At 42.1% G+C, this 16,649-nt stretch overlaps 1 protein-coding gene across 2 annotated transcripts in view; it reads left to right on the top strand.

Moving 5' to 3' along the window:
* Positions 1 to 16,396, top strand: part of LOC147901856 (putative sodium/metabolite cotransporter BASS5, chloroplastic) — a 54,416-nt gene extending 38,020 nt beyond the window's left edge. For both annotated transcript variants that reach the window (XM_087374581.1, XM_087374582.1), the window contains exons 6-8: positions 14,797 to 15,050; positions 15,467 to 15,549; positions 15,769 to 16,396. In XM_087374581.1, the coding sequence (XP_087230707.1) occupies positions 14,797 to 15,050; positions 15,467 to 15,549; positions 15,769 to 15,855 (424 nt within the window). In that variant the 3' untranslated portion in view covers positions 15,856 to 16,396. The remainder of the gene's footprint in view (positions 1 to 14,796; positions 15,051 to 15,466; positions 15,550 to 15,768) is intronic.
* The last annotated feature ends 253 nt before the right edge of the window (positions 16,397 to 16,649 follow it).

Below are 16,649 nucleotides of genomic sequence, written 5' to 3'. Positions count from 1 at the left end.
GGTTTCACACCTTTTCAGCTAGTTTATGGAGTGGTGGCAATCTTGCCAATAGAATTGGAAACCTCAAGTCTTTGCACGACTTTTTCTCTATTGTGCGACGAAGAAGAACACATGCCCAACGTCTAGTACAGATAGAGATCTTGGATGAGAAACGCCTTCAAGCACTTCAACATTTGGAGGCAGCACAACAACGACGCAAAGCAAGGTATGATGCTCTTACCAAGAAGAAGAAGAAGCCATAACTCAAAGAAGGAAGCTTGGTCATGAAGTTTGATGGTCGTGTGGAGAAGCGGCTAGACAAAAAACTCCTTCGGCGCTGGGAAGGTCCTTCAGGGTGAAGAAAAAGTTCAAAAATAACACTTATCTTTTGGAAGATGCAAATGGTCAAGAGGTCCCTGGACGTGCCAATGAGTACCGGTTAAAAGTGTTTTATCCACGTATACCATGGCCAGCAGACCCCCAGGCCCCTTTCGGTATTCTTTATATTTCACAGTGAAATGATTACCAGTTGCATCTGGGAGACCTTCCTAGCAACTGAGCACGCAGCCCCAATTCACTGAGCCTTCGCAAGGCTTTCAAGAATAGAACACCATCACATAAGTGCACTTAACCCATAGGCTTAATCCAAAGGCACTCTCTTTTCCGAGTGCAATTCCATTGGCTGTCCAGATGCAATCAGACTGCACCTCAGCTGCACTCTCTTTGAGTGGTTTCTAGATGGCATTCACAAAGCTTTTCAAAGCTCCAAAATAAAATCAGCAAAGCACCCAACCAAAGAATGACTCATGTAGCACTGCTTGGGCACCTGTGAACCAAGAAAGAGGTGGCACACGAGGCCAACCAATAGCTTATGGCAAAAAGAAATTGCAGCAGCAAAATCACAACTCACCAAGCCCTGAAAACTCGAACCAAGTCCTCAATCGCCAAGAGGACATAGTAGCCAATGCCCAATTGCATTCTTAGCCAAAGAGGAGTGCAAAGGCATGAAGAAAGAGCATTTACAAGAGCCGACCAGCAAGAATTCCATTTAAAAATGCAAAAAGAAGCACTTCTGTCGCGAAGAAGTGGGAGTTGTTGGGCTCAAAAGAAGTGTGCTTCAGAGAGGAATGCATTGAGAAGGTTTTGGAGAAGTTTCATTGTCGGAAAGTCCTCCAAAATTGAGAAAAACCAGTCAACCAGCGCGTGGGACCACTCGAAAAGAAGTGCCCAGCTCTACCCGTTCTACCAAACGCACGGAGGGAAAAGCATATCACTACGAAGGGAGGCAGAGGGGAAGCCATTGGGCCAAACGGAAGTCGAGGAATCCAAACGAGTGAGGAGTTATGAAGAAAAACGGAATTCAGCTGAAGGAGGCTGAAAAAGCAGTCCAAAATCTCAACAAAGGGAGAAGATGAGAGAGAAAACCACACATGTGAAGTTTAGAAGGACCAGGAAGGTCTAGGAATGGTAAAGGAGCATGTAGAAGGCACTAGAGCCACCTGGAACTCTAGGGGGGCCACTGAAGGTACATGGCCCTCTAGGGGGCCCATTAAAAATGCCACGTCATCATTTTCCAACAACCACTCTTTGAATTCCTTGGAATGCCTTTGGGCCTAGGGATTAATTACGCTTATGTGCTAGGCACCATGCCGCGTTTAATTCATAGTCACCTGAAACGTTTCGAAACGTAGAAACGTGAAACGTTTAAAAATGTTTCAAAAAAAAAAAGCATAAGTTTTGAAACGCATGATTGTACTCTTTAGTGCCAAAAATGTCTAAAATATATCCCACATATATATGGCATGTTCAAATGATGCTTAACATGTACAATTTCTAGTAATACTACCCTTGGCCATGTTTCTTTGGGATTGAAACGTTTCTTTCCCAAAGAATCGAGTTTTGTTGTGACTATGGTTTAATTACACATTATTAAGCCCACGCTGGGACTTTTAAAACCAAAGTTGTCACAGTCTTATAGTACATTAAAGTACATAGAATTTCACGCTCCCGTGACATACCTCTCTCTTGAAACAACAAACTATAGTTTGCTACCCCAAAACAAATGAGCGAGCATGAAATATACCATGAAAGAGTATACAAGAAAGCCGCAACTATAGTATACAGAGATAGTGAAAATATGACTAGGAGAGGTATGCATCCATTCATATATACTGCTCAAAATCTATGTGATCCTTGGCAATCAATAGTCAAGATGCATCAATATCATGAAGTCTCACAGCAGAAATATTGTAAGCTCAGTATCTCGGATGAGACATACAGTGTCATCAAGCGACCTCATGAAATCACGGTAAGCTCGTTTGTACTGCGGGAGTGGAGGTGCTACCTCCCTCTCAACACCAGGTAATGCTCGAGACGCTCGCTTTGCTGAACTACCTGTAGGAGCCCGCAGTCGGCTTTAACTGGAAAGCATCAAGGTAAAGATGCAATATCCCAGGTGAATTTGCCAGTTCACCTTCCTCCATCCATTTCGCATCGAGTGATGGGTAATTTTGAAATTTTACCAAGTAGGGACGGATAACTTTACCCTTGAGCTTTCTATCTTTGTGTGTCAGAATCTGCTCTGGGACCAGAAGTTCATCTTGTTCTTCCACTTCAGGCTGTACCTCATCAGGTAAATCCTCGGAAACATCTCCATGATATTGCTTTAACAAGCTCACATGAAAGGCATTATGTATCTTCCAATGCGGAGGCAACTTTAGCCTGTAAGCTACCTCGTTTATCTTTTCAGAACCCTGGAAAGGACCATAGTAATGCATGTTCAGCTTTGTGTATAACCTTTCCTTGCTTTTCTTATTTTTCAGCCTTGCCTTCTGAAAACGCAAGAAAACCCAATCACCTTTTGTAAATACCAATTGCCTGCGGTGCTTATCTGTTGCTCTTTTCTGCTTGTCCTGACTTCTTTGCAAGGCATATTTGATCTTCTTGTAACCCTCTTCAAGGCTTTCCACAAAACGATCAGCTTCGAAGATTTTCTCTTTTGTATGCAAAATGGGAGGTATCTTCCTGGCACCTTCCACTATTTCAAAAGGTGCTTTACCTGTGGATGTGCGCACCGTATTATTGTAAGCATATTCCAACAAAGGCAAATAATGCTCCCATTTGCTTTTGTGGTATGAGACATAGCATTTAAACATATCCGGGATGGTAGAGTATTCCTGCTCCGATTGTCCATCAGATTGAGGGTGAAAAGATGACGAAAAATTCAGCATAGTGCCCATATTTTCAAACAGCTTTCTCCAAAAGAGGCTGGTCATCCTCTGATTATGGATTCAGGCATCCCATGATACTTGAAGACATGCTGCAGAAACAATTTGGCCATTTGATCTGCTGTAATTTTCTTTCTTACCGACACAAAGTGGGTTTGTTTGCTAAACCTGCAAATTATTTTCCACAATCCATCATGTCCAGTAGGAGTACGTGGAAGCTCAAACACAAAATCATGATTTGCCATAGTCTATCCGGAATTGGCAAAGGGTGCAACAACTCAGGTGCCTTCTGCTTGTCAAACTTGCTTTTTGACAAACCATGCATGTTCTCACATATTCTTCCACATCTTTAAAGCCTCAAAGATGGCCAATAAAAGTATTGCTCCACTGCTGTAATTGTTGCTGTAATTCCCCTATGTCCTACATATGGAGGAGCATGACTTTCCATTATGACTTTTTGTCGCATCTGATTAGTGACATAGAGTCGTTCATGCATCAAAATGAAACCCTCTTTCAACATATAGTGATCATGCCTTTGATTATCAGAAAGCTGATCATAAATAGTTGGAAAATCAGCATCATTAACATACTGATCTTCCATCACATCTAACACATTGTTCTAAGCAATGCTCACTGCTGAAACACTGGGTTTCTTGGAGATTGCAAAGGGTTTTGCAAGATCTGGCAAGATAATAACGGGTTCAGAACACAACTTTTGCTTCAGCTCTTCAAAAGCTGCATTTTCCTTTGGTCCCCACCAAAATGGTACAGCTTTCTTCTGTAAAGCATGCAAGGGAGAAGCAATTTCTGCAAAGTACTTTATAAACCTCCGATAGTATGAACACAACCCAAGGAAGCTTTTGACTTCATGCAGATTTTTCAGAATTGGCCAACTCCTTATGGCCTCAACTTTGCAGGATCCATCTTGACTCCATCCTTTGACACTATATGAAACCGGCCTCTAATCACTCAGAGGGCAGTCGAACTAAACCTTTAATCACTTCAGCAGTTATTTACAGCTTTGTGAGCTGATATCACAACCATTAACCATTGCATGATCACCATTTGGCATTTACCCATTTGTTCACAAACAAAACCACTGAAAAAGGGATGGAGGCTAGAATGCCCCTGCTCAACAAACATAGACAAGTGCACCCGATTGGCCCCAAACACTGTGGCGCCCCTTTCGATATTTCTCTATATTTCACAGTGAAATGATTACAAGTTGCATCTGGGAGACCTTCCCTGCAACTGAGCACACAGCCCCAATTCACTAAGCCTTCGCAAGGCTTTCAAGCATAGAACACCATCACATAGAGTGCACTTAACCCATAGGCTCAACCCAAAGGCATTCTCTTTTCCGAGTGGAATTCCATTGGCTGTCCAGATGCAATCACACTGCACCCCAGCTGCACTCTCTTTGAGTGGTTTCCAGATGGCATTCACAAAGCTTTTCAAAGCTCCAAAATAAAATCAGCAAAGTACCCAACCAAAGAATGACTCATGTAGCACTGCCTGGGCACTTGTGAGCCAAGAAAGAGGTGGCACACGAGGACAACCAATAGCTTATGGCAAAAAGAAATTGCAGCAGTAAAATCACAACTCACCAAGCCCTGAAAACTCGAACCAAGTCCTCAATCACCAAGAGGACATAGTAGCCGATGCCCAATGGCATTCTCAGCCAAAGAGGAGTGCAAAGGCATGAAGAAAGAGCATTTACAAGAGCCGACCAGCAAGAATTCCATTGAAAAATGCGAAAAGAAGCACTTCTGTCGGAAGAAATGGGAGTTCTTGGGCTCAAAAGAAGCGTGCTTCAGAGAGGAATGCATTGAGAAGGTTTTGGAGAAGTTTCATCGCCGGAAAGTCCTCCGAAACTGAGAAAAACCAGTCAACCAGCGCGTGGGACCACTCGAAATTCAACAGAAAGCTGTAGCTTTGCAAGAGGAGAGGCCCAGGAGGCGGTAGAAGCAAAAAGGTCCAGAAAAAGCCACTTTTGCAGATTCGATCAGCAAAAGAAGTGCTCAGCTCTGCCCGTTCTACCAAACGCACGGAGGGAAAAGCATATCACTACGAAGGGGAGGCAGAGGGGAAGCCATCGGGCCAAACGGAAGTCGAGGAATCCAAACGGGTGAGGAGTTATGAAGAAAAACGGAATTCAGATGAAGAAGGCTGAAAAACCAGTCCAAAATCTCAACAAAGGGAGAAGATGAGAGAGAAAACCACACATGTGAAGTTTAGAAGGCCCAGGAAGGTCCAGGAATGGCAAAGGAGCATGTAGAAGGCACTAGAGCCACCTGGAACTCTAGGGGGGGCCATTGAATGTACATGGCCCTCTAGGGGGCCCATTAAAAAGCCACATCATCATTTCCCAACAACCACTCTTTGAATTCCTTGGAATGCCTTTGAGCCTAGGGATTAATTACGCTTATGTGCTAGGCACCATGACGCGTTTAATTACACATTATTAAGCCCATGCTTGGACTTTTAAAACCAAAGTTATCACGGTCTTGTAGTACATTAAAGTACTTAGAATTTCACGCCCCGTGACATACCCCTCTCTTGAAATAGCAAACCACAGTTTGCTGCCCCAAAACACAGGAGTGAGCATGAAATATAGCATAAAAGAGTATACAAGAAAGCCGCAGCTATAGTATACAGAGACAGTGAAAATATGGCTAGGAGAGGCATGCATCCATCCATATACACTGCTCAAAATCTATGTGATCCTCGGCGATCAATAGTCAAGATGCATGAATATCATGAAGTCTCACAGCAGAAATACTGTCAGCTCAGTATCTCGGATGAAACATACAGTGTCATTAAGCGACCTCATGAAATCACGGTGAGCCCGTCTGTACTGAGGGAATGGAGGTGCTATCCCCCTCTCGAACACCAAGTAATGCTCCAGACGCTCGCTCTGCTGAACTACCTATAGGAGCCCGGACCGCAGTCCGCTCTAACTGGAAAAAAAGCATCAAGGTAAAGCTGCAATATCGCAGGTGAATCTGCCAGTTCACCTTCCTTCATCCATTTCGCATCAAGTGATGGGTAATTTTGAAAATTTACCAAGTAGCAACGGATAACTTTACCCTTTAGCTTTCTATCTCTGTGTGCCAGAATCTGCTCTGGGACCAGAAGTTCATCCTGTTCTTCCACTTCAGGCTGCACCTCACAAGGTAGATCCTCGGGAATATCTCCCTGATATTGCTTTAACAAGCTCACATGAAAGGCATTATGTATCTTCCAATGCGGAGGCAACTTCAGCCTATAAGCTACCTCGTTTATTTTTTCAGAAACTTGGAAAGGACCATAGTAACGCATGTTCAGCTTTGTGTACAACCTTTCCTTGCCTTTCTTATTTTCCAGCCTTGCCTTCTGAAAAATGTACAATTTGAAAATGATACATTGAGAGGAAGTTAGCCCATCTCATGTGCTTTTCAGATAATTTTCTCTGCGTGAGAAAATATCTAAGTGACTTAAAAATCAGCTCCAAGAAGGTAATGTTTCCATGTGGTCAAAGCATGTATCACTGCTAACATTTACTTCTCGTATGTCTGCAAGTACAATTCAGCATCTTTGAGAACTCTACTCTCATATGCAACCACTCTGCCATCCTGCATCAAAGTGCCTCCTATGCTGTTCCCACATGCATCAGAAGTTACAGCAAAGGGTTTTGCAAGATCTGGCAAGATAATAACGGGTTCAGAACACAACTTTTGCTTCAGCTCTTTAAAAGCTGCATTTTCCTTTGGTTCCCACCGAAACGGTACAGCTTTCTTCTGTAAAGCATGCAAGGGAGAAGCAATTTCTGCAAAGTACTTTATAAACCTACGATAGTATGAACACAACCCAAGAAAGCTTCTGACTTCATGCAGATTTTTCAAAATTGGCAAACTCCTTATGGCCTCAACTTTTGCAGGATCCATCTTGACTCCATCCTTTGACACTATATGACCAAGAAAATGAATCTCATGCATAAAGAACTTACTTTTCTTGGTGTTTATTAATAGCTTGTGTCTTTTCAACTCTTGAAACACAATAGTGAGATGTTTCCTGTGCTCCTGCTCATTTTTAGAGAACACAATGATGTCATCGAAGAAAGTGCCCACAAACTTTCTGTGTGCTCTAAAAATTCTGTCCATCATTCTATTGAAAGTGGCAGGTGCATTAGTCAAACCAAAAGGCATCACAAGGAACTCATATAAGCCAAATGAAATGCGGAAGGCAGTCTTGTAGACATCTTCAGGCCGTATCCTTATCTGATGGTATCCACTTTTAAGGTCAATACGACTGAACATTGAGGAACCTTCCAACCGATCCAATATATCATCAATGCGTGGAATTGGAAAACGGTTCTTAATTGTGACTTTATTTAAAGCCCTATAATCAATACACATTCTCCAACTGCCATCCTTCTTTTGCACAAGCAACACAGGGGGACAGTAAGGAGAATTACTTGGCTGTATTAATTCCTTTTCCAAGAGTTCCTTCACTTGTGACATTCTCTCTTCCTGTTGTGTCTTACTGACATGATAGGGAGGTATATTAGGCGGTGAGCTTCCTGGAATTATATCAATTTGATGATCCTCGGGCCTCTTGGGAGGTAATTCTTGAGGAAGTGCATTTGAGAAACAATCCTGAAAATCTGAAATAAAAGCAGCCCTTTCTCTATCTAAAGCAGAAAGAGTAGAGCCTTCCTGAACTGGTTGGCTGTCCTCTTTGATAAAAATCAAGTACGCTGAAATATGACGCTTTATTACATTGGAAATACAAGAAGCTGAAACTATAGGGATGGACTCCCCTTTCAACTTTACATCAAGTACATGATTTTTGCCTCTATGAGTTAAAGAAATCTTCTTGTTTCTCATCTGCACATCAGCCCCCACCTTGTACATCCAAGGCATCCCAAGCAAAGCATCACACTCTGGCAAAGGCATAATGTAGAAGTCCTCTGCGTCCTGATATCCCTGGATATGCATCCTCAACTTGCCAATGATAGGAGTGACAGGTGTGTTGAGTTCAGGGTTGGCCATATCACACATGCTGGATGGCCCCATTTCCTCAGGCTTGATGCCAAGCCTTCCTGCCATATCAGGAGTTATGAAATTCGCCTTTGCCCCAGATTCAAAGAAAAACAAACAATTCTGATTTCTGATTTTTCCCCATGCTCTGCACATCTCAGTCTTTTTCGTTTCCTCTTCATCATGTGCATGTGGCAAACTCCCAATCACATCTGGAAGAAGTCCTGCGGAAGGTTTAGGCCTTTTGCCCTTCCGATCAGCCTGTTTATTACCATTCTTATCATCATCTGACCTGTCTCTTTTCTTGAATGGGCAATCATAAGAGCGGTGTCCCTCTCCTTTGCATATAAAACATTTGTTTTGCTCCATGAGTGACTTTTTCTCTTCATCAGATAACTTGGTACGGGGCTGTTTATTAGGCTGTCCACGCCTTTGACCAGCTTTGAATTGGGCTTTTCCTCCCTTTTGAAACGGTCGTTTGCCATAATTTTTATTTTCAGATTTGATGTCCTTATCCTGGTGTTTGGCAGCCTATTTGTTGTCTTCTTTCTTGCTGTCCATAAAGCCCAAATTCTTCTCCTACATCCATGCATATGCTGTCCTTGCATTCTCAATTAATTGAGTCATAGAACCCACCTTGGTTTTGATGCAATAATCACGTAGCTCACTAGGCAATCCACAACAGTACCTCTCTATTTGCTCTTTCAAAGAAACATGCCTGTAAGAGCTCAATGGCAGCAAAACATCCCAAAACCTCTTGGTGTAATCATCAAGATTCTTGCAAAGTTTGTATGACAAGTCATGCCAGTGTGAAAGTACTTCAACTTCAAAAGTTGGAGTAAGCCAAGTAGAAGAGAACACTTGCTTAAATTCCAGCCAAGTAGCAGGTGCATCTCCATGAAGCATAAGGTTGGTGTATCACTTAAGTGCATTGCCTTTCAAAAATGTGGCGACCTTCCTCATCTTGGATGCTTTTGTAAACAAACCCCCAAGAAATGCAGCATCAAATTGTTGAAGGAACGTGAGGGCTTTGTACCTATCCCATGGTTGTTAAGACACTCGTGTCTTATGATAAGACACTTAAGACACTTAAGGACACGTGTCTTATCTTAAGACACCTTTAGACACTCTAGTGTTTTTTTTTTTTTTTTGGGTGGGTGAGGAGTGACAACACACATTGAGTTTGACTTAGCCATGCTATCATTGATGGTGACTTTGGATCTAGCAGTGGGAGTGACCTCATAGATTCAGATTAGGATGAATCTTTAGAGATTTGAGTCTTGAGAGTCGAAAGCTTTCTTTCAATTATATGTATCGAGATGCAGTTTTCATTCATGTCACATGTGACACGATTCAATTGTCAGTTTAAATCTTTTAGTACTCAAAACTTGCGAGCTCTTCAGTCGTGAGTCTTAACTTTAACTTTTCAGTCTTGAGTGACGAGTCTTGACTCTTAACTACATTGTACAAGTGCATTGTTTCTTCTTGCATTATTTAAGTGTAGCTTATTGTACTTCTAGAATCTAGTAGCTAGCTATGCTAGCAAGTTGTACATTTGTATACTTACACATATATTAATTAAATATTTATTATTATAACCACAATGGCGTGTCTTACGTGTCTTATCTTTAAGACACTTTAGACACTCGTGTCTGAAGCGTGTCTAACGTGTCGTGTCTTAACGTGTCTTACAACCATGACCTATCTTGTACTCCATTATATGTATCAAACTTGACATGAGAACCACCATCCTTAAATTCTTTATATACATTTGATATTGGCTGTCCCAAAGATGGCTGTATATTTGCAACATTCCCTTCACTAGGGAGAGCCATGCTTGGCTGAACATTAGGCATGGGAGCATATGCTGTGGCTTGCATGCCTGGCTGCATTCCCACATTGTCATACATGGCTTGCTTTCTATGCCCAATTGGCGGTGAAATCAACATAGCATCAAAGATAGAACCTGTACCAAAATATTCAGGTTGCTGCCTCAAATATGGCTGAGGCCTTGTGCTGGCTGCTCATACTGTTGCACTGGCTGTACTTTTTGTATCTCTTTCTCAAGTGCTCTTTTGGGTGATCCCTCTCTCTTGGAAGTCACTCTCTGAGTCATTTTTGATGGCTGTTCCTCATGGGAAACTGATGCATGAGTGTGCGGTCCGCCATGAGAAGCTGATGCATGTGTGTACTCACTCTTTCCGTGCTTGTGCTTTGTTGATTTCTTCTTCTTGGCATTTGTTTGCACAATCTGAGCCAAATTTTGAGCCAGCTGAGTCAAAGCAAACACTGCACTTGCAAGCTGTGCATTCAACATAGTAGCATCATCTGACTCACTGCTAGAACTAGTATCACCGTTGAGCTCAGTTGTAGCTTCACGTGTGGCCTGCTCAAAAGGCATTTGTTGTGCTCCCTGCAGCTGTACACTAGCTGGATCATTAAGGCTTTCCTGCCTTCTCCTTTGAGGAGTTGTGGAGCTCTCTTGCTCATGGGTACTCACCATGTTTATGGTTGTAATATTCAGCTGTCAAAAAGTGCAGCAGAGATATCCTTCCACCAAACTACCGAGGCCCACCTCTTGAGAAAGAGTGTGTGGTGTCCCGGCAACGGAACCAATGAAACCGGCCTCTAATCACTCAGAGGGCAGTGGAACTAAACCTTTAATCACTTCAGCACTTATTTATAGCTCACAAAGCATATATCACAACCATTAACCATTGCATGATCACCATTTGGCATTCACCCATTTGTTCACAAACAAAACCACTGAAAAAGGGATGGAGGCTAGAATGCCCCTGCTCAACAAACATAGACAAGTGCACCTGATTGGCCCTAAACACCGTGGCGCCCTTTTCGGTATTTCTTTATATTTCACAGTGAAATGATTACAAGTTGCATCTGGGAGACCTTCCCTGCAACTGAGCACGCAGCCCCAATTCACTAAGCCTTCGCAAGGCTTTCACCGATTGGCCCTAAACACCGTGGCGCCCTTTTCGGTATTTCTTTATATTTCACAGTGAAATGATTACAAGTTGCATCTGGGAGACCTTCCCTGCAACTGAGCACGCAGCCCCAATTCACTAAGCCTTCGCAAGGCTTTCAAGCATAGAACACCATCACATAGAGTGCAATTCCATTGGCTGTCCAGATGCAATCACACTGCACCCCAGCTGCACTCTCTTTGAGTGGTTTCCATATGGCATTCACAAATCTTTTCAAAGCTCCAAAATAAAATTAGCAAAGTACCCAACCAAAGAATGACTCATGTAGCACTGCCTGGGCACCTGTGAACCAAGAAAGAGGCGGCACACGAGGCCAACCAATAGCTTATGGAAAAAAGAAATTGCAACAGCAAAATCACAACTCACCAAGCCTTGAAAACTCGAACCAAGTCCTCAATCGCCAAGAGGACATAGTAGCCAATGCCCAATTGCATTCTCAGCCAAAGAGGAGTGCAGAGGCATGAAGAAAGAGCATTTACAAGAGCCGACCAGCAAGAATTCCATTTAAAAATGCAAAAAGAAGCACTTCTGTCGCGAAGAAGTGGGAGTTGTTGGGCTCAAAAGAAGCGTGCTTCAGAGAGAAATGCATCGAGAAGGTTTTGGAGAAGTTTCATTGCCGGAAAGTCCTCCAAAACTGAGAAAAACCAGTCAACTAGCGCGTGGGACCACTCGAAATGCAACAGAAAGCTGTAGCTTTGCAAGAGGAGAGGCCCACGAGGCTGTAGAAGCAAAAAGGTCCAGAAAAAGCCACTTTTGCAAATTTGACCAGCAAAAGAAGTGCTCAGCTCTGCCCGTTCTACCAAACGCACGGAGGGAAAAGCATATCACTGCGAAGGGGAGGCAGAGGGGAAGCCATCGGGCCAAACGGAAGTCGAGGAATCCAAACGGGTGAGGAATGGTGAGGAATGGAATTCAGTTGAAGGAGGCTGAAAAACCAGTCCAAAATCTCAACGAAGGGAGAAGATGAGAGAAAACCACACATGTGAAGTTTAGAAGGCCCAGGAAGGTCCATGAATGGCAAAGGAGCATTTAGAAGGCACTAGAGCCACCTGGAACTCTAGGGGGGCCACTGAAGGTACATGGCTCTCTAAGGGGCCCATTAAAAATGCCATGTCATCATTTTTCAACAACCACTCTTTTAATTCCTTGGAATGCCTTTGGGCCTAGGGATTAATTACGCTTATGTGCTAGGCACCATGCCGCATTTAATTACACATTATTAAGCCCACGCTTGGACTTTTAAAACCAAAGTTGTCACAGTCTTGTAGTACATTAAAGTACTTAGAATTTCACGCCCCTGTGATACTAGTTTTTGTTTTCAGACAAAAAAACAGGCTGTAGTGGCCTAAAACAAACTTCCGTCCAAGTCCGTTAGGTTCTGTCGACAGAAATAAACATGATTTTTTTTTCCTTTCTTTTTCTCTGATTTCTTCGTAGCTATGGCTAATTGCTCCTTCAGTTTTGTTGATGCACGATTTACCACAGAGCATTGTGTCCTCTTTTGATTGTTTTCCTTGTTTTGTTTTGCAAGTTCAATTGTTGAAGATTTGCCGATGCTCTTCTTCTCAAGCTTTGCAAGAGTCGTGTAAAATTCTGGGTTTGTTGCTATTGTGCCCTTTCTTAGTCCATTTTTGCAGAGCTCTGGCTTTCTTTCTAATCGTTTCCTTTTGTCGCAGGTGTGCTCTCCTGCTTCTTCTGTTCTGCATACAGATCATGAGCCTGATTCGAGCCCTTGAGGCTTCTCTATAAGCCTCAGAAAAGAAAGGAAGGCCTCCATAGAAGAAGATTCATAGCATAAGCTTGTCAATTGAGCTGTAGCTGAAATCTTACACTTTTGCAGAAGAAAGACCTACAGCAAAAGCTTGCATGCAAATCAAGGCAATTGAGGACCTGCGTGAGAGGAAGAATCGTTGCAATTTGGGTGAAGACCTTGTAAAGAGCAGCAAGAGGTTTGAGGCACATCAAATCCAACAAAGGGCAAAGCATAAAATCAAAGCAGCTACTTGTCTCTAGGTACCTGCAAATCGAAGGCCTGCTAGACTATAAAGAGATAAATGCCCACACACCCGCACACCCGCTAGAATAAAAGTGTGCAAAATGCCTTCTCCTTTAGTGCTAGCCTGTGTCATGGCTAAGTCTGCCCTTCACCTTCGGAGTGCTGACAGAAACTCAGTACAAAGACTTTGTATAAATGGATGCTCAACTAAGAGTGGGTGTGTGGATTTGTATGTGTGAGAGCATATGTTTATACTATGGTCTACACCCATTGTTGGGCGTTGATGATGTCAGTGGAGATGTCATAGTAGCTAGTTCTTGCTATGCGTGATGGAGTTATGGTTTTTAACCTTACAAGTGATGAGTTTTTGGAGGATGAGTTTGGGCATGTTCCTGGACTCATCTAGGTATATGAACCCCAAACAAGTGTGCACAATTACACATCGGCACTGGTAAAGCAAATCTAGTATAGTGGTAAGTGTTAGGTCTTAAATTTGTTGGATTGCCACATAGCTTCCTCTTGCTGTTGATTCTGATGATGCTATGTTTTGAGCATAGTAGCTAGTCCCTGCTATGCGTGATGGAGTTTATGGTTTTGAACCTTATGAGTGACTATCATGAGATTGAAACTGCACTATGTTATGTTTTTAGAGGATGAGTTTGGGCATGTTCCTGGACTCATCTAGGTATATAATTCTGCCGTATTAGCGGACATGCAAATTTCACCTTGTGAAGTTTTCGTCCATGTTGCGGCCCGCTAGTTTTGCGTTAATTCTTTCTATCTTAAGTGGTGCGTTGCCCTATCAGCTACATTTAAATGTTCGTCTAGGAGAGACTAAAATGAAATTGTTTAGTCTTCGCAAGCAGTTGTATCTTGACTGAAGAGTTTTTGGACTACCTTATGATTAGCCTTCTCCTTAAGTTCGGGCCTTCGTCATGGCTGAGTCTGCCCTTCACCTCCGAAGTGTTGACATGAACTCAGTATTAAGACTTTGTATAAATGGATGCTCAAGTATGTGTGGGTGTGTGGATTTGTATGTGTGAGAGAATATGTTTATACTATGGTCTACAACCATTGTTGGGCGCTGATGACGTTAGTGGGGATGTCATGGTAGATGACGTTAGTGGGGATGTCATGGTAGCTAGTCCTTGCTATGCGTGATGGAGTTTATGTTTTCAACCTTATGAGTGACTATCATGAGATTGAAACAGCACTATGTTATGTTTTTAGAGGATGAGTTTGGGCATGTCCTTGGACTCATCTAGGTATATATCTACTTTTTTTTTCTGAAATTTTGTGTCTGCACTATGTTATGTTTTTAGAGGATGAGTTTGGGCATGTTCCTGGACTCATCTAGGTATATTTCTTTTTCTGAAATTTTTTGTCCATGCCATTATTTCCTTTTCATGAAGGATGTGCATGTGTGGTTTGGGCTTCTTGTGCTGTGCCATTTTTTGCATACTTTAATGGGCATCCCTGTGTCAACAACTGTACTCTATTTTTGCAGAGAGAGAGAGAGAGAGAGAGAGAGAGAGAGAGAGAGAGAGACTGATGTATTTTTTCTTGCATAGATTTGCTGCCCCTCTTTCAAGAAGCATCAGGCCGTTTTTGCCATTACTTTCTGTACTCGTGACAGGCCTATGCATAGGTTCGCCATTGGCCATGAATATCAAAGCTGTGAGGTCTCCTTTCGGACTTGCAGTTCTTTTACCCATACTTGGGTTCCACACGGCAGGCTTTCTGCTAGGCTTTTATTTGGCGGGATTGATCTTCAATAAGGCACCAGATGTAGTGGATATACAGAAAACAATATCTTTTGAGATTGGTATGCATTTCATTTCAGCCAGGGATTTTATTCTTTGAACTAATTTTGGCATATGGTACAGCACAATTTTATTTAACTGTGTTGTGTTTGATTATTCATTTAGTTGTTTTTACACGTGATCACGAATGAAATGGAATGGTTAGATGCTTCATGCTTTATGATGCTTGCAGACAAGTAGAGAGGGGTAGGAACAAATCCTTTACTGACAAGGTGACGCTAAGATAAAAATGATAATCAAGGTTTAGCAGATCTTTCAAAGGTTGTAAATCTCTAATGGTCTTCAAACTGTGAGTTTGGAGAGTAGTCGAAAGAATTGAATGATAGGTTATTTTATTGGTTCTTTTGTACAATGTAATCAAGATACGACTTCTGCAAGGCTTTATGAATTGATGCTTGTTCCTCTTGTTGTTATGCAGGGATGCAAAGCAGCCTTCTCGGCCTTGCCTTAGCTAATAGATTTTTTGCAGACCCCCTTGTGGGTCTGCCGTCTGCCATTTCGGTTCGTCTTGTACAAGATTATGTCACAATTGCAAAGTTTTAATTGCACTTTTCATATCACCTTACCATTTTAATTCTTCTACAAAGAGTTACTGTACAAAGTGAAAGAGAGATTGTTATCTGTTGCCTTTTTTCGAAATTAGACTTACTATCTGTGAACGAGTTTTAGAGGGAAAGTCTACCTTAGTCTTCTCATTTGTTTTGTCTTTCCTGCTTGCAGACTGTTGTCATGTCTGTTATGGGATTTGGCCTTGTAGTACGCTGGCGCATGGAAAAAGAAAGAGCTGGGATTGATTTGTCAACATGATATGCTTCTATACAGCATAATCTTTTCATTCATTGCACATTCTAAGGGTATTCCCGAATTTGATTCAATGCATGTCAACAGAAACCCAATCTGGTAAAGATGCAACTGTTGAAGATCCTTATCATTCGATTATTCTTGGCTGATTTTCTATTTCGGAATACCTCCTGCAAAAAGTATTTTCAAGGATCTATAAAAATTATAAAAGGGTGATTATATTGCACAATCCTTTACACCAAAAAGGGTATATGCCAGTTTCTTTCATGTGATTGTCTAGCTATCATTGCTTCTTGTCCATTGTTTGTAAATGGAGCAAGCTAAACAAATGTGCCATGGAATTTGAAGATTTCTGCTGAACCTTACTTCAAGGACAAGGTTCAATACCAAGGTCCAGATATGAAGGGGAAGTTTTTAGCTATGCTCTGTTTTGAATGTAGGTGAACATTTTTTCACCATTCAAATTCGAAGAGTTGTTACATTGATATTTCTCTTTTTGTTCTGCAGTATTGAAATTCTAGAGTACATAGCTATAAACTCAATTTGCTACCTGGTATAAAGACCATGCTTCGGTCTAGATGTTCACATTTCTCTAATGATACAAGATTTAGAGGGGTTGCATGTTGTTCAATAGGTGGCTTGGTTGGTTATTCTTTAATCGTGACTCTAAGCTTTGGCAGCCTACTATGTAGTCTCGAGGCGCAGCTAGGATCTTACCAAATCAAGTAATTTGCTTTGATGCAAACACTTATCTGCTAGCTTTACTCCTCTAAGATGTCAATTGTTGCCGTGATATAGGC

This window comes from Dipteris shenzhenensis, chromosome 5 (assembly GCF_047967505.1).
Source record: "Dipteris shenzhenensis isolate YYH24624 ecotype China chromosome 5, Dip_SZ_1.0, whole genome shotgun sequence".
Taxonomy (NCBI): domain Eukaryota; kingdom Viridiplantae; phylum Streptophyta; class Polypodiopsida; order Gleicheniales; family Dipteridaceae; genus Dipteris; species Dipteris shenzhenensis.
Note: the sequence above shows the minus strand (reverse complement) of the source record. Positions and strands in the feature narration are given on the sequence as shown.